Below are 25,019 nucleotides of genomic sequence, written 5' to 3'. Positions count from 1 at the left end.
GTGGCGATGGTGGTGGTGGTGGTGGCGGCGATGGTGGTGGTGGTGGTGGCGGTGCGGTGGTGGTGGTGGTGGTGGCGGTGGTGGCGGTGCGGTGGTGGTGATGGTGGTGGTGGCGGTGCTGTGGCGGTGGTGGTGGCGGCGGTGGTGGTGCTGTGGCGGTGGTGGTGGCGGCGGTGGTGGTGGTGGTGGTGGCGGTGGCGGTGCTGTGGCTATTAACCTCAGGGACCATTTTGGCTATTAACTCATAGTTAAAACTAGTAAATTACAACTACAAGGACTGTTTGTGTAATAAATAAAACTTAAAAACTAACTTCAGTTAAAAAAAACTAACGGAGGTTCATTGAGTACCAACATATTGATAGGTAGGATTATTATATACCAATTCTGTAGGTTGGATTATTATTTACCAACTGGGCAAAGATTGATTTATTAAATACCAATTTTCCTTTTAAGGATAATAACAATCATATTATGTGGACTTCCAATATCGTGTAGATCTAGGATTTGTATCTTAGGGGAAGGTTCATTTGAGAAGAAATTTAATGTGAGAATAAAAAGAAGAAAGGGCATATTAGTAAAATACTATTTCATTTATAACTCATATCATTAATTTTTCCCTCTTTAATTAATTAGTCAACTAATTATTAATTATCCTACATATAATCTACAAAACCTACACATATCAAAATTTTCCTATATATACCCTACACATTTTAGAATTTTATCCTACACAGTCGAAATTTATCCTACACACCTCGAAATATATCCTACACAACTCGTAATTTATCCTACACAACTAGTAAGTTATTCTACATTTTAAATTAAGTTGTTTTTTTTTTTTAAATTTGGAAAAAAATATATATTTTGAAAAAGAGTTACAAATTTAATTTAGTTAGTTATTAAATGGGAAGAATACAAATTAATGATTTATGTAAGTTTACCAATATACCCTTATATTAAAATTAAATGCAAATATTAAATAAAGTAAATGGAGCATTCTTATTGGTTGAAACTTCTTCTTTTTTCTTCTTACAAAAAAATTCTTCTCATTTGAACCCTCCACTTGTATCTTATTCCAAACGTAAATCTAAATTTCACCAATTGATCTAAGACACATTAATTGTTATTATCTAACATTTTTATAGATAACGCACAAGCGGAACACACGACATCCTCTTATGCACTATACTTTAACTAATATCTATAATCATACAAATTTAATCTTTTATTGATTTAAGTATTAAATCTTAAGCTTTTCATCATTTAGGCTTGTTTATTCAACTATGGTTCAAACACTTTAGTATTATCTAGGGTTGTAGAGCGAGACAACGGTGTTGCAACCACAGTTGCTCCATAACCGTCGCCTAAGTGACGTGACGATAAATAGGTTTGATGGTGTCCTGATCTTTGGTGATTGATTCTCTGTACATACACTCTTGTTTTACAAAATCAAATACTTTTAATCAATTCTCTATTCTATTTCTTGTTCTTGTATTTCTGAATCACAAACAACACATAATGATGAAATCGAGTTCCAATGATTGCAACATCAACAGGACATTATATATGCAAATATATTACATACTTATAATTGAACCCATGAGGTTTTATTATACATGCAAACCAAATTACAAGCTGGAAGCATGTACGTTCGCCTTATTCATAATCAAATATATATAAAGTTTTCTATTCAAGACTTTGGCTCTTTCTCGCCTAAGAAGCTGGCGGTGCTCCACCTCCACCACCTCCCTCACCACCTGCGGGAGGAGGTGCCCCACCTCCTCCGTCACCACCTGCGGGAGGAGGTGATCCACCACCTGCAGGAGGAGCTGGTGTACTGCCTCCATCACCTCCAGGAGGACTTGGAGTAGGAGGAGGATGAGGAGCATCTCCTTCACCCTTTCCTGGAGGAGCAGGAGGCACCCCTGGTGTTCCCGGGGCCCCTGGTGGTGGCCCTGGATTCTTCTTGGGATCACAATCAAAGTAGCAAAAGCACATGTGTTTAGCTTCACGTTCATGACAAGCTCCATGCTTTGCACCCTCCCAATCTATACACCGATTGTCACACTTATCTGTATCTTTGCAGTCTCCAAACCAAGTCTTACTTGGTTTTTCACATATTTTTCCACTGACAGTCCCAATTTCTGTTCACAACATTATAGTCATGTTTTAATATTATAAATAAGTAGACTAGTTGTTGTTAAAAAAAATACTTTTGTACATGAATTTAAGCTTCAAAACTTTACATTTGTTCTCCATTATCGGACAAATAGCATTGAGAAGTTTGATCAATTAAGATTACAATCAGGATTAAAAACAAATAATCATCATGAAATAAATAAGATTGATTATGCACCTGAGATTGCAACAACGAAGACGAGCAAAAGGAATACCAAGTAAGAAACTGAATTGTTGGCCATTTTCGAGTTGAGCGAAGAAGAGGGCATGGCTATGAGTAATTTATAAGAGAAGAAAGGAGTTAGAAGAAAGGAGTTTCAAGAGCATACGTGTGGAACTTGAACCAAATTTGTAACAACTTAAAGTAATTAATCAAAATATCAAAACTTCATCACGTGTGAAGTTATATATTTTAGATGACTATATTTTAATAAATCTCATTTTCGGTTGTTGTGTTATGCAATAAAAAAATTGGTCACTTTAAGTGTCTCTAAATTTATGAAAAACTACAGTTTTATAAGATTCATTACTTCGGATAGTTTTCTGTGGAACTTAGTTGAGTTTTTTGTATTGCTTTTGTTCTCTTTTGTGAACACTTTAGTTCCCTTACCACTCTCACCACATCCTTAACTGTTGTACACAATGCAATATTTAGATCTTCAACCGATACTCCCACTGGCCACCATATTGATTTAGCCACCAAGCATAACCACATATCGGGCATGTCATGTTATCCACGGGCACCCCTCTTTTTTTATAATTCCGCGTTTAATGGGATTCTTCCATCCATAACCCTCTATACTACTAGCATGTCCGCCTTTGATATTGCCCATTTACCACCACTGCGTCTGTACCCCGGTTTGTTCTGACGGTTCCACAGCCCTTAATTCTTCTCGTACATATTGATCTCAAAATCTGACCCCCATTATAATTCCATCCTCATCTATCTTTCTGCCGCTTAACGGAACATCCTTTCAAGGCTGCCATTAATCTTAGACGAAGTTCATCACATAATCCAGGTGTGGTAGGGTATGATAACAACCACTTCCAATCCCACGTTATTTCTCCCCTAAGTCTTTTATAGTTTTGACTTATTAAGGAGCCTTTCATTTCTGCCAGTTTGAACATACCTAGGAATGTATCACATAGAGGACTTTCGGCCAACGAACTATCATACCAGAATCTTATATTGCTCCGATTCCCAACCCAACATGTTAGTCTGTTTTTCAGATTGATATTGCGTTTTACAAATTCCTTTCCAACCGCCTCAATATTCTTCCATCATCATCATCATTCTCAGTAATTTCTATCAATAGCAAAGCTTAGATAGGGTCCGAGGAGTAAGATGTACACAGCGTTACTTCTACCCGTAGGAATAGATAGTATTAGACTAAAATAACTCTCCCTTGATTCCCTCACTGTCAACAATCACAATTAAATTTTGTACATTCAAAATATTCCATTATTGTAATTGTAGCATATGTATCTCCTTAATTGTCTCCTTTGCTTTAGTATTTATGTAACCTCTTCTATAGTTGTAAATGATTAGAGAAGAAATTGAACAGCTTGGTTTATATGGTATCAGCCAAGTCCCTTACCTAGCCAATCCCCTCTTATTTTTTCTACACTTCTTTTTCCTCTGTCGCCACACTCCTTCTTCTTTCAACCCTAATTTTTCTTTCAACCATGTCTACCTCATTAGACCTTTCTGCAATTCCACTACCTTCTCTAACCCACCTTATCAACATCAAGCTTACTTCTACCAATTATCTCACATGGCAAAAACAAGTCCAACCTGTTCTTGATTATCTTGGTCTCTTTAACCACATCGATCCTACCTCTGTCATCCCATCTCAAACCATCACTACTAATGATCAAACCACAGTCAATCCGGAGTATACCTCCTGGAAATCGGCTGATCAGAAAGTCTTATTGTTGCTGAATTCGACACTTTCTGAGGAAGCCATGGCCGAAACTATAGGCCACTCGACTGCACTTCAGGTTTGGAAGGCTCTTGCGGATGCATACAGTCATTGTTCTATTGAACGTGTGCATAATCTTCAAGATTCTCTTCGCACCATTCAAAAAGGCACCTCTTCCGTTTCCGAATTTGGTCGTAAATTCAAAGCCCTCACAGACCAACAAGCCGCTATCGGACACCCGGTAAGTGACGAAGACAAACGACACTATTTTCTTTGTGGCCTCGGTGCGTCGTTTGAAAATTTTTCCACCTCTCAAAGGACCATACGACATACCCCAACTTTTCGTGACCTTCTCGCTAATGCCGAGAACCAAGAAATGTTAGTTCAAAAAATACACAACACCCAAACCACCCGTCAAGCCGCCTTTTATGTAAACAATCCCAAACCGTATACCAATCGGGGTAACACCTCACGGGGCCGTGGACGTCACACTTCCTCAAACCGTGGGCGTAGTACTACACAACCTAAACGAACACCACATTGTCAATTATGTCGTACCGATGGTCACTATGCGAGTACATGCCCACAACTCGCCTCCTTTGCCAAAAAGGCCACATCTCTTGATGCAAACCTAGCCGAAGCTTTCCTTGCTCAATGCAATATTGCTGTCGACACTCCAGATTGGACAACAGATTCAGGTGCTACCAACCACATGCTTCCCACAACTTTCGGTCTAAATAATTATGCAACTCAAATCGGTAACACACGAGTTACATTTGGGAACGGGGAATCTTCACCCGTTACCCACATTGGTAACACTCATATTCATAAAAATCTTCCCTTACAAAATGTCTTAGTAGTTCCAAATCTCACGAAAAAATCTACTCTCCATTAGTAGATTAACAAATGATTCTCCCATTGATGTATTGTTTTCTAACAATTATTTTCAAATTCAGGACCGAAAAACGGCGGAAGTTCTAGCTAAAGGCACGTACGAAAATGACTTTTATGTCTTAACTCAAAGTCACAAGTCTCTAGTTGCTGCTCTCTCCGCTTCCCATCTTCGTGCTTCTTTCAATAATGGCATGATCGTCTTGGACATGTGTCTTTTGACACTATATCTACTTTAAATAAAAACGGTCATGTTTTTGTTACTTCCTTGTTACCCAAACCGGGATTATGAAATTCGTGTGAAATAGCTAAAGCAAAACATTTACCTTTTCATTGTGATTTGTGGGGACCCGCACCGGTCTCATCCACCGATGGATACCGGTATTATGTCATCTTTATAGACGACCATTCTCACTTTACTTGGTTTTATCCATTAAAAGCTAAATCGGAATTTCCTACAATTCTTAAAACTTTCTTAGCATTTGTACATAATCAATTTTCTTCAAATGTTAAGATTTTTCAAAGCGATGGAGGAACCGAATTCACAAACCACCAAGTACAAGCATGCTTTCAAGAAAATGGTATTCATCATCGGATTTCTTGCCCTCACACACCGGAACAAAATGGGCGAGCCGAACGGAAACACCGTCATATCACCGAAACCGGGTTGGCCATAATGTTTAATTCCCATGCACCCACAACTCTTTGGTTTGATGCTTTTACCACCGCCACATACATTATCAATCGACTCCCCACCAAACTCCTTAACAACCTCTCACCCTTTGAAATATTGTTTCATCAACCACCAACCTACTCAAATCTTCGAATCTTTGGTTGTCGAGTATATCCATACCTTAGAGACTATGCCAAAAACAAACTACTTCCTAAAAGCACTCCATGCAATTGTATCGGCTATAGTCCTAGGTACAAAGGTTTTCGTTGTCTTGACCCCACAACGGGACGCATTTATACAACTCGACACGCCAAATTTGACGAAGATATTCTTCCGTTCAAAACCAACTCTACGTCATCTGACATCTCCTCTCTACTCATTACCAATTTTGAAGAACAATTACCTACACCACCTACAAATATTCCTAATCCTCCTACCACACCTAACACCACTACAACCACACCTTCTGTTCACAATCCCATTTTCATTCTTTCACAACCTATACCACAACCACCTCAAAATCAATTACCTACACCTTCACAATCACATACGGACCCATCTCACACCTCCTCTATTCCCGAGCATACCTTACCCTTGGCCCACTCAACTCCACCTACAAATACCCAACCCACGACCCAGTCAACAGAATCGAACTATTCTCCATCTACAGCCCAATCTTCCACTGCCAACTCTTTCGATTCAAATTCAACCGAAAATCAAACCACAAACCTACACCCGATGACAACTCGCTCCAAAAACGGTATCTTCAAACCAAAACATTTTGTTAACATTTCTAACCATCACTCTCTCTTCTCAAGCCATGTTCCCAAAGGGATCAAAACTGCCCTCAAAGATCCTAAATGGGTCACAGCCATGCACAACGAACTTGATGCCCTACATCATAATCATACATGGAATCTTGTTCCACGACCAACCAACACCAACGTCATCGGATCCAAATGGATTTTTCGAATTAAATATAAATCCGATGGATCCGTTGACCGCCACAAAGCGAGACTTAGTATTTATGTAAGCTCTTCAATAGTTGTAAATGATTAGAGAAGAAATTGAACAGCTTGGTATATAGATAGGTTGTTTCCAGTGAGACCCACGGCTCGATAGTAGTTTTGCATCAAGCCTTGGACACAAGGCACATAACACTCAACAATCGAGACAAATGCTGATTAGTGCATGTACCCTATTGTCTTTCAGCTATCGACACCACTACATGATGCATGATTAACCATCCCCTCTTTTAACATTATTTTCACGAAATTAGTAAATAACGTTAAAGTTAGAGCATTTTCATATTTGCTCTCGAGCGTCCACACATATATACATTATTTGTGCATATCGCAAGCGGGGCTAATCAATATTCTTCCATACGCCAGCATAATTTTTGTTTACCGGTACCAACTCTTTTCGCCATTTCTTACCATGTATGGCTAAGATTACCGGTACCAACTCTTTGCCCCATATTATGTGGACTTCCAACATTATGTAGATCTTGGATTTGTATCTTATTTCAAATATAAACTTAAATTTCACCAATTAATCTGATACACATGATTAATTGTTATTATTTAACATTTTTTAATATAATGCATAAGCTGAATACTACATCCTCTTATGCACTATACTTTAGTATCTATAATCATACAAATTTAATCTTTTATTGAGTCAAGTATTAAATCTTAAGCTTTTAATCTTTATTGTAATCATTTGGGCTTGTTTATTCAACTATGGTTCAAACACTTTAATATTATGCGGGGTTGTAGAGCGCGAAAACGGTGTCTTAACAACAGTTGCTCCATAACCACTGCCCTAGGGATGCGATGATAAATATGTTTGATGGTGTCCTGATCTTTGGTGATAGATTCTCTGTAAATACACTCTTGTTTTACAAAATCAAATGCTTTTGATCAATTCTCTACTCTATTTCTTGATCTTGTATTTGTGAATTTACAAACAACACACAATGATGAAATCGAGTTCGAATGATTATGGGAACGATTAATGCAACACCAATAGGACTTTATACATGTAAATTTATTATAGACTTATAATTGAACTCATGAGGTTTTATTACACATGCAAACTAAATTAATTTCAATCTGTAAGCATATATGTTCTCCTTATTCATAATCATATGTATAAAGTTTTCTATTCAAGACTTTGGCTCTTTCTCGCCTAAGCACCTGGTGGTGGTGCTCCGCCTCCATCACCACCTGCAGGAGGAGGAGCTCCACCACCTCCGTCACCACCTGCGGGAGGAGGTGCTCCACCACCTCCGTCACCACCTGCAGGAGGAGGTGATCCACCACCTGCAGGAGGAGCTGGTCCACTGCCTCCATCACCTCCAGGAGGACTTGGAGTAGGAGGAGGATGAGGAGCATCTCCTTCGCCCTTTCCTGGAGGAGCAGGAGGCGTCCCTGGCGTCCCCGGTGCCCCTGGTGGTGGCCCTGGATTCTTCTGGGGATCACAATCAAAGTAGCAAAAGCACATGTGTTTGGCTTCACGTTGATGACAAGCTCCATGCTTTGCACCCTCCCAGTCTATACACCGCTTGTCACACTTATCTGTGTCTTTGCAGTTTCCAAACCAAGTCTTACTCGGTTTTTCACATATTTTTCCATTGACAGTCGCAATATCTGTTCACAACATTAAAGTCAATTTTTAATAATATAATTAAGTAGACTAGATGGTGTAAAAAATCTTTTTGTCACCTCTAAATACGTTATATAACTCTTGTTATTTATATATAAACTAGGGTTAACACCCGCCCGCGTTGCGGCGCGAATACATCGTAAACATTAAATGAATTAGTCCAAATGTTATATGATGTATTAACCATATGAAAATACACATTTCGACGTATCCAGTTGAATTCAGTGTAACCTGTATAAGCATTGTGATTGGATCAAACGTAAAGTAAATGGAATTCATATCGAACAATCATAACGTATTATATGTGACCCAACTCATACATAGAAAACGTAAGGGTATGAAGGAAAATATGCACATGTAATCGAAAGGAATTAATTAGAGCTTTCGGAAAAAAAGGGAGAAAAAGAAACCATAATTTGACTCCACTCGGTTCGAAAAAAACTTTACGAAACATACATAAAATAAACACGAAAACATATTATATTTGACCTGAATCATTTCCCAAAAAAGTTTACGTCGAAACGTAGAACAACTTGAATTTATACCAAAACGTACATAAAAATATGCACTTAAAAATTGTTTCTTTAAACGAAAACGTATTATATTTGACCTAACTCGTCTATAAAAAAAGTTTACGTCGGAATGTAGAACAAATCATATTTATACATACTCGTACATAAATATGCACGTAAAAATAGTTTTTAAGTAAAGGAAATATAGGGGTAAACCGAAACAAAATATTGGTAAAAAAATTAATAGGTTAAAAACGTTCGTAAAACCATGCCAAGTAGCACCAATGCCACAACGACATCGACTCTCAACATCGTAAAAATAAAATAGATAAAATGGTAAAAATTAAACTGAACGAAAAGGAGACTACAATCGTTGAACCACGTACACCTGTTACAGTGTCTTGATGCGAAGAAATTAACCAGAAACGTAAAACGTACAAAATAATAATTTAGTCGATCTAGGACCCGCCCATTGCGGGGAAGTTTTCAAAAGGGAAAAAACGGACGCGTTGCGATGGGTCTGTCAAATATGAAAAAATAGAGCAAAAACGTTGAACTTCACATGCACGCTATGACATGTTAACTCGCAAAATTTAGAACGAAACGTAAAACAAAAAACTTACGAAAGATAAAAGTATAGGGGACCTAATTTGTAAATAATAAAGTGTTGTGTTAAATTACAAAAGATGAAAAAGTTTGAGTTAAAAGTGAAAATTTCAAATGGATTAAAATGTAAAAGAAAAAACTTTAAAGTTGAAAGTGAAAAATCAAGTTTTTTCAAATGGGTTAAAATGTAAAAGAAAAAACTTAAAGGTTGAAAGTAAAAAATCAATTTTTTTTTGAAACACTCCCTAAGCATGGAGTACAAGGCATGATACACTAAAAAGGTGATAATTAATATATGAAATAATTTTCGCTTCGAACTTTACATTTGTTCTCTATTATGGGAAATTGCATGGAGAAGTTTAATTAATTAACACTAGGGGCGTGAATTTCTGACACGACTCGAAAACCCGACACGAACCTAACACGAAATTCGCGGGTTTAGGTTTAGTCTAAACGGGTTCGGGTCAGTTTCAGGTTGAACCCGCGAACCCGTTTATGTTAACGGGTTGGGTTCGGGTCAACCTGGTCGGGTTGGCGGGTTGACCCGTTTAACACATTTATACTATATTATATTTTTTTACAATATATTTTATGTTATAAATTAAATGAGGTGTGTATTTTTTGCCATGATTATAATTTAAAAAGAGAAATTAACATAGATTTTATAACTTAAATATGATATTATTATATACATTTGTGTTTTTAAGTAAATTTTAATTTTAATATATTAATTTCAGAAAAAAAAAAAATAAAAAAATTCGGGTTGAACGGGTCGTGTTCGGGTCGACCCATGAAACTTCGGGTCGTGTTCGGGTTCTTATGTGTGATACGATTTTCGGGTTCGGATCGGGTTCGGGTTTGTGTAAAATTTTCGGGTTCGGGTCGGGTTGAACCCGCCAACCCGCGAACACGACCCGTTTAGTACCCCTAATTAAGACTACAATCAGAGGATTAAAAACAAATAATACACTACTAGAAAATCTGAAACTTCTTACACCAGTTTTCCTAGAAAATACGTCATAAAACTGGTTTTTCTACGCAGTTATGACAAACACCTGATGTAGGAAAACAGCTCGTAGGAAACCCGTTTTCAACGCATTTCCTACGCAATTTCCTACACATTTTCTACGAAACTACTACGTCGCAAATTGCTACGAATCTCCTACAATATATTTAATTATTATCTTTTATGATTTATTTTTTTGTGACCCATTTCCTACAAATAAATTAGAAGTGTTGTTACAAATTTCCTAGAAAACTGGGTATTTTTTGTGACCAACTTCTTACAAATAAATTAGAAGTGTTGTTACAAATTTCCGAGGAAACAAATAATCATCATGAAATAACTAAGATTGATTATGCACCTGAGATTGCAACAACAAAGACGAGCAAAAGGAATAATAAGTAAGAATTTGAATTTTTCGCCATTTTTGAGTCGAATGAAGAAGAGGGCATGGCGATGAGTTATTTATAGGAGAAGAAAGGAGTGACAAGAACATGCGTGTGGAAGTTGAACCAAAATCCTGAAGAAATTAAAGTAAATAATCAAAATGTTAAAGCTTCATCACATGTGGGATTATATCACATGTGGGATTATATTGATTTAATTTTAGATGCGTACATTAAAAAAAAAAAAAAAAATCTCATTTTCGGTTATTGTGTTATGCGTAAGAATAATGAAATACTTGTATAAATTGGTCCAGTTAAGTGTGTCTAAACTTATTAAATACTCTAGATTTATCATTGGTCCAATGACGTATAGTGTGCAATATCAGATTTTTTAATCGCTGAAGATATATATATTAAGAAAACAAACACCAGCAAAAAGCTAGAATTGTCAAACCACCACATGTTAAAATGTGGGAATGGATTGAATTATAATTGTGTATTGTTTGGTAGGCAAGAAAAACGAAGAAATAAAATCAATGGTGAGTGGTGGTGGTCGGTGGTAGGGATTGTGGGTGGCTATAGGTGGCGGCGACGGGGGTGGCAGTGGCGGCCATCGGTGGTGGTTGGTAGCGGCGGAGGTATCGGTGGGTGGCGACGAAGGTGGTTGTTGGTGGCGGTGGTTGCTGGTGGCAGTGGTTGTGATGTCGACGATGGTGGTGGGTAGTGACGGCAAGTGGCATTGGCGGCAGTGGTGGTTGGTGGCGGCTGTGGTGTTGTTGGCGAATGGTGTAAGAGGGGATGGAATAAAAAAACAAGGGGGTGGATGGAATGATTTTGATGGAATGGAATAACTTATGGAATGGGAATCTTCCATTCCATTGACCAACCAAACACCATTTTCTTCATTCCCTCGTAATGAACGATTCCATTCCGCCCCTCATTCATGCATATCAAACACTACCTTATAATTATGTTCAAACCACTTCTTGTAATTAAGGTAGTTAGGGTTGTAAATGAACCGAAAATTCAGCAAACAGTTTGTAAACAGTTTAGCGAGAAGTTCTTTTATGTTTGTTCGTTTATTTAATGAACGAACATAAACAAAAAATTCCATTCTTTAAGCTAAACGAACTAACATGAACAGAGAATGCATTTGTTTGCTTATGTTCGTGAACGTTCGGTAATGTGTTCATTTATGTTTGTTCGTTTTTGTCCATTTGTGTTTGTTTACAAAGAGGTTTTTATATGCTATATTTTTATTCTATTGGTTTTTTTAAAGAGTAAAATGCTAAAATGGTCACTGAGTTTAGAATTTTTTGCAGAACTAGGTGGTCTACAAAAATAAAGAGTGCAATTAGGTGCATTTGAAAAATGTTTTCAGATATAGGTAAGTTGTGGAATGAATTCGCGACCTTCTCTCCATTTTCTGCAAAAGAACATGATTTCCTGCAAAAGCTGACATTCTCTGAAAAGGTTTGAGTCTGAAACAGCGACCTTGTGAAGGTCGCGAATTGATGTCACAATCTTGTACAAGGTCGCGAATTCATATACCAAGCTTATTAAAGGTCGCTATTTCATGTCCCAACCTTGCTGAAGGTCTCTATTTCAACTCCCAACCTTGTTGAAGGTCGCAGATTGAAGTTCCAAGCATGTATAAGGTCGCGGATCCATGTACAAACCTTGTTAAAGGTCTCTGTTTTGTCTCACAAGCTTATTAAAGGTTGTCAAAGTTTATGATGCTCGCAGAATGATATTAAATGTGTTCTGAAAATCGGAATTTATAACCCAACCACACATAACAGATGCACACCAAATTCATACTGTGTTTGTTTAAAAAATTTACTTTTGAAATTTAAATTGTGTCTGTATGATGTTCTTTATTAAAAAATGTCTTCTGATTGGAAAATTCGGTCAATGTATGATGATTCTCTTGGATCATTCGTCATGATGTTTTTCTCAGTTTTAATTTTCGTATACCTGGTGGGAAGATGTTGTGTGCATGAGAAAGATTATTCTCATCTACCATCTCCTCCCGTAACGTGTACGAGGATAATAAAATCTGCTGCTGTGGTTGCGTCAAGGTCTGCTATTGAGTCTTATGAAAGATCTGGCAGACGCTGAGGCGTTTATCATCTACCACCTCCTCCCGTAAATTACTCTGCAACTTCTGGTGGTGGCGTCAGCCGCATTTTCGGTATGAACTTAAAAAAAATTTGTAATGTGGTTCGCCGAACATCACCGAGGTTGCAGAATTTTCAGCATCCTTAACCTTAGACCTCTTATTTCCTGTCGCAGAAAAAGTTGCATCAGGAAGCTCGATATATGAATAAATGGGTCGGGTTTAAATTCACTGTATTTATGTTCTAATTGGAAGCCCGACAAACAGTCTTGCAATTAGAAATTATTTTTTAAAATAGTACGAAGTGAACATTGTATTTCTGCATTTAGCAGAAGTTGATGTCTGTGTCATCTACCACCTCCTCCCGTAAATTATTCTTCCAGTTTTGGTGGGGGAATCAGCCCCACGAAGATCCTCCAGCGACCTCTCATTTCCTTCACATAAAAAGTTGCATCAGGAAGCTCGATATAAGAAGAAATGGGACGGGATTCACTGTATTTTACTTCTAATTGGAAGCCCGACAAGCAGTGTTGCATATAGAAATGATTTGTTAAAATAGTACGAAGTGAACATTGTATGTAATTAAAAATAGTAATACATTTATGTAATTTGAGTGTTTGATGGATCGTAATGTTGTAAACCTTTTTATATTTGGGTTTGTATCATGATTTGTTGTAACCTTAATTTCAATGATGGTTGAAAAAAAAAATTAGAACCAAGACTACAAATGAATAATAAAATCCCACTAACTTCAATGTATTAAAAATCGTTATAAGAGAACTGCCACCATTTTTACTTATTAGAATTTTAAAAAAATATTATTATTTGTCTATTCATCCACCAAGATGGTGGGCTCCACCAACTATCTTGTTACTCCAACACTATAAATACTGGTTGTATTAGCTTCTCCACACACTACACAACCCACTGAGTTCTTAACATTTCCTAACAAACCAAATCCAGCTTACACAACCCACTCATCCTTATCATATCTTAACATTTCACTTTGTTAGTTCATGGATTCTTTTCGGCCGTACCTCGTAAGACTATATTGGGGCGGTGTGTTTTCTTTTGTTAACGGGTCTGTTCAGTTTGACCAATCCATGCTAACAACCTCTTTCCTTATGCGACATAAATCATCGTATGACGAATTGGTGGATTCAATCTGTAATCATGTTCAACTTCAGAAAGAATCGGTGCGCCTTTCATTGTTACTAGGGTACACGTTTGAGGGCATATCTCAGACAACAAAAATATTCAACGATGATGGAATTGAAACAATGAACTATTTAGCCCAAGTATCGGAAACCAACTTCATTGCCGAGATCTATGTTCAGTGGGAGGCAGTCAATCCTGTCCAACACTTCAGTTTCACAAACCTTCTGCATGACATTACACAACGTAATGTTGTTGACACCCAAGATTCTGATGAAGATGACGAGGGATACGGGCAAACAACTCAAGAACACCACTTGATGCCTTCTGTTGATAACATAGTAGGACCGTCCTCCCAGTTTCTGGTGGGTGACAACAATAATGACGGTTTTGATGATTCTGAAAATTGCAGCACCGAAGAAAGTTCTGAAAGTGAAGAGGCACCACCATCCGACGATGGTACTTCTGACGACGAGGCTGCAGTCAACCAACACACTGAGTTGACCCTGGCTCAGCCGCGGCCTATCATTCCAGCGACACATGACGACCCAGACGACGACGAGGAACTTAGGGATTACATGTGTCCGGATTATGAAGATAATGTGATGGACGTATGGAATCCAAAAGTAAAACATATACGTCTCGGCATGTATTTCAAGTCAAAACAGGAGGTGGACCTTGCTATCCGAGAATGGAACATTCGCCGTGGAAGGGAAATATTTGTGATGGATAGCAAACCAACTTTATACAAAGTTAAATGCTACACGAGAAACAAAAAATTTAAAAACCCTTTCCCTCATGCCCCTTTGTGTGAATGGCGTGCAACGGCATCAAAACAGAAACACCAACACCTTTGGCAAATTACCAACTGGGCGCCTGCCCACACTTGTTATTCCACGGTGGTACGCAACAACAACAGGTGCCTTAGATCTAAGGATATCGCTGCACACATCCTACCGCAAATTCGTACAGACATTGCGTTGAAGGTGAAACACATCAGGACGCATATAAAGCAAGCGATGTCTGTCGATGTTACGTATACGAAGGCGTGGCGTGGACGAAGAAAAGCAATTGAGAGGATATATGGAACCTGGGAAAGCAACTTTCAGGAGCTGCCAAAGTACGTGTTACGGCTTCAGTCTCGAAACCCTGGAACGGTTGTTTCATGGTTTCATCACCCGCACTCGGTTCCAGGAAATCCAACATTCAAATATGTTTTTTGGGCATTTGGTCCTTCTATTCGCGCGTTTCATCTTTGCCAACCTGTCATCTCTGTGGACGGCACACACTTGAAAGGAGGGTACCGTGGTAAGCTGTTGGTTGCGGTAACCAAAAACGCCAACAACTACATAATGCCAGTGGCGTACGCGCTAGTTGACGAAGAGACGGTTCATAGTTGGTGTTGGTTTTTCCAAAATTTGAGAGAATATGTCACCAAAGACTGTAACAGTAGAATTTGTGTTCTATCAGACCGTCATGCAGGGATAATTAATGCGATGGAGAACCTTCTGGATTGGAGGGAACCAAACGCCTACCACCGTTATTGTCTTCGGCATGTCAGAAGCAATTTTAGTGGTAGGTTCAAGACCAAATCTCTTAGGAAGCTGTGTTGGATGATCGGGAGCACAAGTCAGAGAAGAAAGTATCTTTGGGCTGTTAGGGAAATGCAGATGTTAAATCAGGCTGCTTGGAACTACCTGAACGACATCGACAAAAGCAAGTGGACTATTGTTCATGACCGCGGAAACCGCCGTTGGGGTAACCTTACGACGAACATATCTGAGTCTATGAATAATGTCTTACGGGAAGCAAGACTCCTGCCAGTAAAAGCCTTAATTCATTATACGTTCACCAAGGACGTATCAGAGTATGCTCGCCACGCGCAGATGGCCCAAAGCTGCAATACCCCTCTACCCCCTAGAATTTGGTCCAGGTTTAACAAGTTGCATTCAGTGGCCATGCAACATGAAGTGTCCGTCTACGATGTCAGAGAAGGTCGTTACGCGGTGGTTTCAAGGGAAGAAAACAATGATGACGGTGGAAACGAGTACACCGTTGAATACAGACGCCACCGATGCTCATGCGGGAAATGGCAAATGCTTAGATTCCCCTGTTCCCATGCTATCGCTGTTTGCGGTTGGAGGGGTGAGCAACCACATGACGTTACCCACTCCATATTCCACACCACCACCTATCAGGAACAGTATAGCGGTCATTTTTTCACCCTGGGACACAAAGATGAGTGGGAAGAAGCGGACTGGACAATTCAAGGGGACCCTTCGAGGGTCACAACACATCGTGGCAGGGTTCGTTCAAGAAGAATTCAAAACGAGATGGATGTTAACTACCACGATGAACCCCAGGCACGTCGATGTAGCAGATGCGGAGAAACCGGGCACAACAGGAAGACCTGTGGCCGACGTTAAGTTAGTATCTTTTTGTGGTTTTAATGTTAACTGTTAGGTGTATCCTCCTATGTTTTGTGTTTGGTATTTCTGTTTGAATTGTCAATTGGTGGTGTAATTTAACAATTAAGACATGTGTTCCAAAAAAATGAGTTTTTACGACTATTAATGTAAGAAAATTCACAAACACAAAACACTAAATAAAAACATCAAAGTACATTACGTGGTTTATTTTAATTTAGGAGAATTCACGAACACACAATACATCTACCAATACAGGAACCCCTAAGTCACTAACGACGGCATCATCTGGAATCAAAAGGATGTATCAGAGTCGATGTCAAAGTTGTCATATTGTTCCCATGGATCATCACTAACGACGGCATCATCTGATAACGCATTAGAGTCACGATCACTGTCGTATTGGTGGTAGCACATGCTATGGTAGATGCATCCAAACCTACATATCGGGTATGGATCTATAACCCTTGGCGATGCAGTGTTAGGGTTCTGCACAATCCAAGGATTTGGATGTTCAACATATGGTGGTGGGCGAGGATGTTGGTTGAGGGGTGAAGGTCTGGGAGGGGCATGCAGGTGTTCAGTGGAGGGGAGCACACTGTTAGGGTTTGGTTGTCGACCAATATGGTTACTGTTGGTTTGGGGTGCAAGAAAGTTACGGTTGGGTTGTGGTTGAACAGAGTTAACGTTGGGTTGTGGATGAGCAGTGTTACGGTTCGGTTGTGGCTGAACAGAGTTACGGTTTGGTTGTCGTTCAACATTTGCAGGGTTTGGCTCCCCTTCATGTATATGCAAATGAAAATGAATGTGTAATTCATTATCACCATCTGCCATCGGAATAACTAGTGTGGTGAGGTAAAGGTGTGAAGACATATTTGGGTGATAGGTGGTATTTATAGACAGGAGAAGTATAGGGGTGGGTGGTTATTATAATACTAGTACAATACATTACTGATACAATATAGTACAATAACTTCTTCCACTAAAGAGATAGAAAAGGACAAAAAACTTTCAAGTAAACACCACTACAACAAACATCATGATAGAAACGGAGCAACCCTATTTCCAATGGCAGTCACCTCTAGATGATAGTTCCGAGTCTGACTCTTCTCCAGAATATGGGTTGTGCCAAACACAGGACCAGTCTTCTTCTTCTTCCTCATAGTTCCAAGCTTCCTTCAGGACTTCTGGATCGTAATCCTCCTCCGGGTTAGGGTTGAAATCAAACTGTTGATTTTGATAGGTCCAAAGTTTTTTGACAACGGGGATTTCTTCAACCTCTTTATTTCTTCCACGAACGTCCTTCTGTTTCGCCAGTTGCTGATTCACAACTGCACCGGAAGACGATCCTCCTTGCTCCACAGGTTCCGATTTTGATGATTTCTTTCCTTCATCCAAAACAGTAACCTTTGGGGGTAGTTCCCATTCCAAAATAGCTTTCTTGTCTTCTTCAGTTAAGCAATTGTTTTGAAAGTGGGAGAAAGGAGGTAACCGTTTGCCAACATTGCGCTTATGCATTACTACGAAATGGTATTGCATAGAAGAGTGATGAGGTACTACAAATGGAGGGCCTTTTATAGACGAAACAACGACCTTATATAACCTCTCTGAATGAAACAGCGACCTTGTATAACATCTCTGAATGAAACAGCGACCTTGTATAACATCTCTGAATGAAACAACGACCTTGTATAACATCCCTGAATGAAACAGCGACCTTGTATAACATCCCTGAATGAAACAGCGACCTTGTATAACATCTCTGAATGAAACAGCGACCTTGTATAACATCTCTGAATGAAACAGTGACCTTGTATAACATCTCTGAATGAAACAGCGACCTTGTATAACATCTCTGAATGAAACAGCGACCTTGTATAACATCCCTGAATGAAACAGCGACCTTGTATAACAGAAGAGTTACTTGTATAAATAGTCACTCATACCCCCATCTCGAATTGCACCAACGACACACAACAAATGGGGGACCAGAAGACTCGTTATTGGAGCTTGAGGAAGTCCCTGATACCCCCCCTGAGAAGATCCCCAGAAAGAGACGCTGGTACTATTACCCAACAAAAGAGTCTAGATCGTGGTCAAAAAATGTAATGGCGTTTTATCATAACGGAGATTCTTCTTTCTGTTATAGCGGCTTCCTTGGAAGGAGACAACTCGGGTCCGAGTTTTGGGGTGCCCTACTTGGATACGAGAACTACGGTTACCTGTCGCCACTGGTAAGGATATAAATTATTAAAACCCTCCGGAAATTTATTTTAATTCTCATGTTATAAAACTTTCACCGTTGTAGCATGTGTGTGGGTGGGTAACGAGAATGATGAGGTTCAGATGGATTTTAATAAAAAAATCAAAAAGACCAGAACAACTGTTTCCATGGACGATTCTTCCACCTCAATTTCTCGACCTTTTGGAAGAGAATCCTAACCATCGCGCGTTACCTTTTGCTATTGGAATAAAGGAACATTACCCTCCATTATGGGACATCGATACGGTAACACTATCATCCCCCACTGTATATCTTAAACCAAATACGTTTATCTTATTTATTTTTGTCTCAGGTTTATATTCCAATATGTGTTGACCTTGAAGACTGGTTCATGGTTCGTGTTGATATGCGGACACTTCACCTTACTTTGTATTTTACTGGGACGTGTACTTCTAGTGTTTCTGATGGGTCAAACTTGATTCAAGTTAGGGTATACCCAACCCTAATAAAATTTGAATCTTTATTCAAAACTTTTTTGGAACAAATTGCATACTGGGAACATTCTGGACGCCCACATGTGGAAAAGACAATGGTGACACATACTGAAGTTTGCCAACATCAAAAGGAAAACCCAGGACCAGATTCAGGGGTGTTACTTTGTATGTTGTTAAGTAAACTGGTTAACGATGAGGACGTCGGGATTGGGGGAGATGTTGTGGAGGCTTGCGCGAAATACAGAAGAGAGATGGCGGATGAGTTTTATGCAGCTCGTTTTCACCCCCAAAACGAGAGGATACTACCTCTGGCGAGACAACGCCAACTCCCCCTAGTCGTTAATAAAACGTGTAATTGTTTATCGTACTTGTATTAAATAATTAAATATCAAATTTTGACTTTTTATGTCAAAAAAACGCATGGTTGGCCCTTTCTGGGCCTTTTTGACAAAAGGCCAAAAATGCCCTTTTGGCCGTTTTCCACCACTCATAACGAGAAGATACGACCTCCGGCGACACAACGCGAATGCCCCAAGCCCTTATTCACCCTAGCAGACGACACGAACAAACCCGGTGATGGCGAAGTTGGACACACCGGTGAGATAACGGACCCAAAAAACGCATGGTTGGCCATTTCTGGCCCTTTTTGACAAAAGGCCAAAAATGCCCTTTTGGCCGTTTTCCACCACTCATAACGAGACGATACGACCTCCGGCGAGACAACACGAATGCCCCAAGCCCTTATTCACCCTAGCAGACGACACGAACAAACCCGGTGATGGCGAAGTTGGACACACCGGTGAGATAACGGACCCAAAAAACGCATGGTTGGCCATTTCTGGCCCTTTTTGACAAAAGGCCACAAATGCCCTTTTGGCCGTTTTCCACCACTCATAACGAGACGATACGACCTCCGGCAAGACAACACGAATGCCCCAAGCCCTTATTCACCCTAGCAGACGACACGAACAAACCCGGTGATGGCGAAGTTGGACACACCGGTGAGATAACGGACCCAAAAAACGCATGGTTGGCCCTTTTTGACAAAAAGCCTAATATGTCGGAATATTACTAAACATTAAATTGTTTATTATAAAGAAACTACGAAACCACAATTCATAAACAACAAAAACATTAATCCTACATACAACGCCATCTATAAAGCTCGTTAGCCATGTGGCGACGATAGTTGGTACAACTCTCCTCTACATCAGTTTCATCAATGAGCGACTTGCCTCTTACAAGGTTGTCCATCATCATAGAGACAAGCACCCCTGAATTAGCAATGTTACCATTGTCCTGAGGCACACCGTCTTGAACATAACGAAAAGAAACTTTTTCTTTGTGCAGTATCTCGAGTTTCGCCAATATTGGATTTGGTCCAGAAAATGCTTGAAGAAAATTGGAAAAATGTCCATCACGTGTTCAACCAGCCGTCTTTTATCATTTCCCCATCTTTTATCAGTCCAATATTGTGTTATTTCCATGTTAAACAGATCAACACGGAATAGTAACCAGTCCTCCTGCTTAATCCATATCGGAATATACAAATAATCAACCTCCCAAAATGGAGGGTACGGTTCCTTCTTTCCCGCCATGTCTACCGCTCTTAAACAATCCTTCGTATAACACACGTCTTCATAAAATTGCGGAGGTAAAACCGTCCAACACAATTTCCTTGACGGGTCTTTTAAAAGTTTAGATTGTCGAAGCCGCATCAGCCTTAGCGTCCACGCTTGAACATGCTGCCATAAAGAAAATATATATCTAATCATTCATTTGTATAATCAAAATTTAATAATGGAAGGATTGGGTTTACAATGTCATTTAGGCATGAGCTAGATTCGTAGCCTAGTAGGCTACCCCAAAAGCTTCTAGGTAGCTGTATTTCCCCTAAAAAGCGAGAATAACAAAAAGGGGAATCCCCGTTTAGGTAAAACTCAACAGCATCCCTTGACCAATTTTCGGAATTTTCGGTTGGAAATGGAAAATTTTTTCTTTCTGGAGGGCTGCCACCAGGTTTACTCAACTGAGCAGACGACCCATGGTTATTTACCACGACCTCGGTCGGCTTTGGAAAAGACGAAGTGCTAGAACCAGCCGTTGGACGTCTTAACTTGTTTAGAATCGAAAATGACTTTCTCTGCACCACATCAGCTACTTGTTTGTCACCTGGGTTAGCCATGAAGGTGGTTGTGGTTTTTGTGGAATTCTCACTCACTATGGTAGGGGTATTTATAGTGGGTAGAAATTGAGTTAAAAATATTTTTTCTTTTTGAGAAAAATGCTTATCACTTTAAAATTGTGAAATGTCCTTTATACCCTTAATGACATACAAATATAAATACATCATTATGTGTTTTTTTAGCATCGGCTTACATTGAAAAAAAATTAATAATAGACATAACAAAAACAAAAACAAAAACAAAAACAAAAACAAAAAGAACAATATATTTATTTCACAGTTTATTACACAATATATTTAACTCACAACGTATTACACTCTATGGGTCATTCGGTGGTGGTGGAAACAGGTTCAAGTCGAGACTCCAGTCTAAGGGGTTTGGTTCAACATCTGCATAACGGTTCCGGTGATCTTCGTTACTTTGGTTTGGGGCCCAATAATGATAGTCTGTTTGGGTCTCCGGCATAAATGTTATCATCTGTGACGCGGGGGTAACAAACCCTGCCAGACTAGTGTTGGGGTCCATCATATGGGACGAGGGGCTAAAGAACCCCGCCTGACTTATGTTTGGGTCTACAAACTGATTGTTGTGACCCATATCATTCTGTTGGGGGTTTAATAACATACCCACGTCAAAACCCTCGGAGCATGCCGTAGCCAACGCCGACTGCCATGATGCACCCGTATCAGTATTACCAAGGTTTACCGCAAAGTTTAAATCTTCGTTACCACCGGATCCTGACCCCCCCTGTTTCGAAGTTTGGGGCCCAATTTGATGGCCCGGCCTCTTCAACGTTTCTACCACCACGAGCACGACGTCGTTGCCTACCTAACCTCTGTGTACGAGGATATGAAACAAGGTCCACCGGCTCCTGTGACAGATGAGTCGGATATTGTGTGTATTGTGGAACATTAGACATCTCAAGGGCCCGATAAGCCGCACCATGAATAACGTCCACATCTTCAGATCGGTGAATTAGACCCATCGTCTCCGACTGCAAAAATAAATTAATAATTAATTTTTTAATAAAAATAAGAATGGATGATTTCAATAATTTTACACTTGTAAATACCATCATTTGGACCCTCGCTCCTTCGTCTTGAAATCCGCTCGTAGGGCCAGCTGACAACTGTGGGTTAGACACATATAACATCGTATGTTGCATGTACCACGACATGTAATCGTTGGCAACTCCAACAGATGTCGTGAGTTCCCCCGTCACCAAGTTTTGATGACGTGCCTCCCACTGACTAACATACGGTGCGTGACGACTTAACCAGTTCCAGCCGGTTTTCCCACTCCGGTTCATGGCATGAAGTCTGGCATGCTCATTATGATCTATGGCAATTGGGTTAGGTATGTACTGGAACATGCCAAACTGTCTCATCACTCGTTGAGGATAGTGATGCTCCACAACCGCGTAGCATAGCAAAGGGCAACAACTCCGCCAAATTCCCATACCACTCCGACATATATCGGGGAGTCTATCGAGAATGTCGTCGTATGGCCTCCAATTAAACTGCAACAAAAAAAATTCATTCATTAAAACCTTTTCAAACAAACTTAAATTTTATATGTCAACAACTAACAACCATACCGTTGCCTCGGTCATTGATTGCAGCTGAGATCTATATGTTCTCAGGCAATGTGTGGAAACATCTGTACACGTTAAGCTTCCCTTCCACCTAAAAGGATAAATTAAAAAAAATAACATAAGTCAGGTATATATATACAAAATAATAAATTTATTATTTACAATTCACACTACCGAGCAGCTAACGGGGCATTGTACTGGAACCGGGCAACAGCAGGAGCAAAACAGCGAAACCTCTCCCAAGCCCACACTTGTAGAAGCGCAACTGGGCCAGTAATGGCTATAGCATTAGGTGCTGTAGCATTACAAAGGTTTTTGTAAAGGAGAGCTAACACAGCACCTCCCCAACTATATCCCGAACATGCGGGCAAGTCTACCAGAAAATCTAAAAATTTGACATCAATCAGGTTGTTTGCATTATTAGGAAAGATTGTGCACCCTATCAAATAAAATATTATTTGACGTGCACGAAAAATGCAATCTTCATCTGATGCTTCATTTTCAGAAAAATTGGATGACGTTATTTGTGCTAAAACTCGGGGGGACCTAACCCTTTTGCCCTTCACAAAAGCTTCTTCAGGGGTAAACCCCAACACCGTTTGACACTTGTCGCGTACAGTATACATCGACATACCAGTGTCAGCCCCAGAAATAGGCAACCCATCTATCGGTAGCCCCCACAACACGTTGACATCCTGTAATGTCACGGTCGTTTCTCCAAATGGAAGGTGAAACGTGTGAGTTTCTGGCCTCCATCTCTCAACCAACGCAGTTATTAACGCGTGGTCAAGATACTTGTACCCACATTGCAGTATCCCGCTGAAACCTGCTGCATGTATTAAAGCTTCTACCCTTCCACTAACCGGATTTTCTTTGATATGTTGCCAGAACGTTCGATCTGATCGTCTAACATCTAATGGGTTATCATACGGTGTAGGATTTTTAAACACCTCAAACGCACGGTGATTGTTGCCCAAGAACAACACCGATGCATTCATCGGACCAGGATGACATTCAAAATTCATCTTCGGCTTATAACACTTGACTGAATTTTTTTCGTTAATGAAAGGATTGACTTTGATATTGAAAATGTAGCTCAACTCCTTTGCTTTATGTTCATATGTAAATACTTCACCAGCTGCCTCAATTTTCGAATTCATTGTGTTTGCAGAAGTTTTCCTTACACTACAGTTGGATTCTCTTACACACAACTATTCAAATGTGCAGGTTTTATTTCTTATCATGTGAGAGCTAGGGTCAAGTCATATCACCAAAACATTTACCACTCACATTTCATGCAAGAAAGGGACAAAAACCTCATACATGCACCTATACACTACCATCCGAAAAGCTTAATAAATTCTGCAACTTTTGTCCATATTCAAAAATAATCTGCCATGCTTTATTAAAGTAGCGAGACAAAACAATAAGCTTGTGGTTCAAATCTGCGACCTTTAATAAGCTTGGGATATGAATCTGCGACCTTGTATAAGGTCTGGACATCAATTCGCGACCTTTACCAAGGTTTATACATGGATCCGCGACCTTATACATGATTGGAACTTCAATCTGCGACCTTCAGCAAGGTTGGGACATGAAATAGCGACCTTTAATAAGCTTGGTATATGAATTCGCGACCTTGTACAAGATTGTGATATCAATTCGCGACCTTCACAAGGTCGCTGTTTCAGACACAGACCTTTGCAGAGATTGTCAGCTTTTGCAGGAATTCATGTTCTTTTGCAGAAAATGGAGAGAAGGTCGCGAATTCATTCCACAACTTACCTATATCTGAAAATATTTTTCAAATTCACCTAATTGCACTCTTTATTTTTGTAGACCACCTACTTCTGCAAAAAATTCCTGAGTTTAAGCTACTTTAATCCAAAAATGAAACTTTTTATATTCGAGTCATTGAGATTTCAAATTTGTTGCTATTTTCATTCGGTTGGCAAACTGAATTAGAATTTTCTGTTAACTTCT

At 39.6% G+C, this 25,019-nt stretch overlaps 3 protein-coding genes across 3 annotated transcripts; all 3 read right to left on the bottom strand.

Moving 5' to 3' along the window:
• Positions 1–1,541: 1,541 nt before the first annotated feature.
• On the bottom strand, positions 1,542–2,427 carry LOC110918019 (anther-specific protein SF18-like). Its single transcript, XM_022162413.2, has 2 exons — positions 2,357–2,427; positions 1,542–2,144 (listed from the first exon to the last, which is right to left on the bottom strand). The coding sequence occupies exons 1-2, from the start codon at positions 2,418–2,420 to the stop codon at positions 1,714–1,716; spliced, it is 495 nt and encodes a 164-aa protein (XP_022018105.2). The 5' UTR covers positions 2,421–2,427; the 3' UTR covers positions 1,542–1,713.
• A 5,250-nt stretch (positions 2,428–7,677) lies between these two features.
• Positions 7,678–10,918, bottom strand: LOC110918022 (anther-specific protein SF18-like). The gene is made up of 2 exons (XM_022162416.2): positions 10,814–10,918; positions 7,678–8,315 (listed from the first exon to the last, which is right to left on the bottom strand). Exons 1-2 carry the CDS (start codon positions 10,902–10,904, stop codon positions 7,855–7,857), a joined length of 552 nt encoding a protein of 183 aa, XP_022018108.1. The 5' UTR covers positions 10,905–10,918; the 3' UTR covers positions 7,678–7,854.
• Positions 10,919–21,760: 10,842 nt separating this feature from the next.
• Positions 21,761–24,196, bottom strand: LOC110919147 (serine/threonine-protein phosphatase 7 long form homolog). Its single transcript, XM_022163427.1, has 5 exons — positions 23,211–24,196; positions 23,040–23,127; positions 22,515–22,961; positions 22,185–22,436; positions 21,761–22,108 (listed from the first exon to the last, which is right to left on the bottom strand). The coding sequence occupies exons 1-5, from the start codon at positions 24,194–24,196 to the stop codon at positions 21,761–21,763; spliced, it is 2,121 nt and encodes a 706-aa protein (XP_022019119.1).
• Positions 24,197–25,019: the final 823 nt, after the last annotated feature.

Source organism: Helianthus annuus, chromosome 16, assembly GCF_002127325.2.
Source record: "Helianthus annuus cultivar XRQ/B chromosome 16, HanXRQr2.0-SUNRISE, whole genome shotgun sequence".
NCBI lineage: Eukaryota > Viridiplantae > Streptophyta > Magnoliopsida > Asterales > Asteraceae > Helianthus > Helianthus annuus.
The sequence above is the reverse complement of the archived record's forward strand: the minus strand, read 5'-3'. Positions and strand labels throughout refer to the sequence as shown.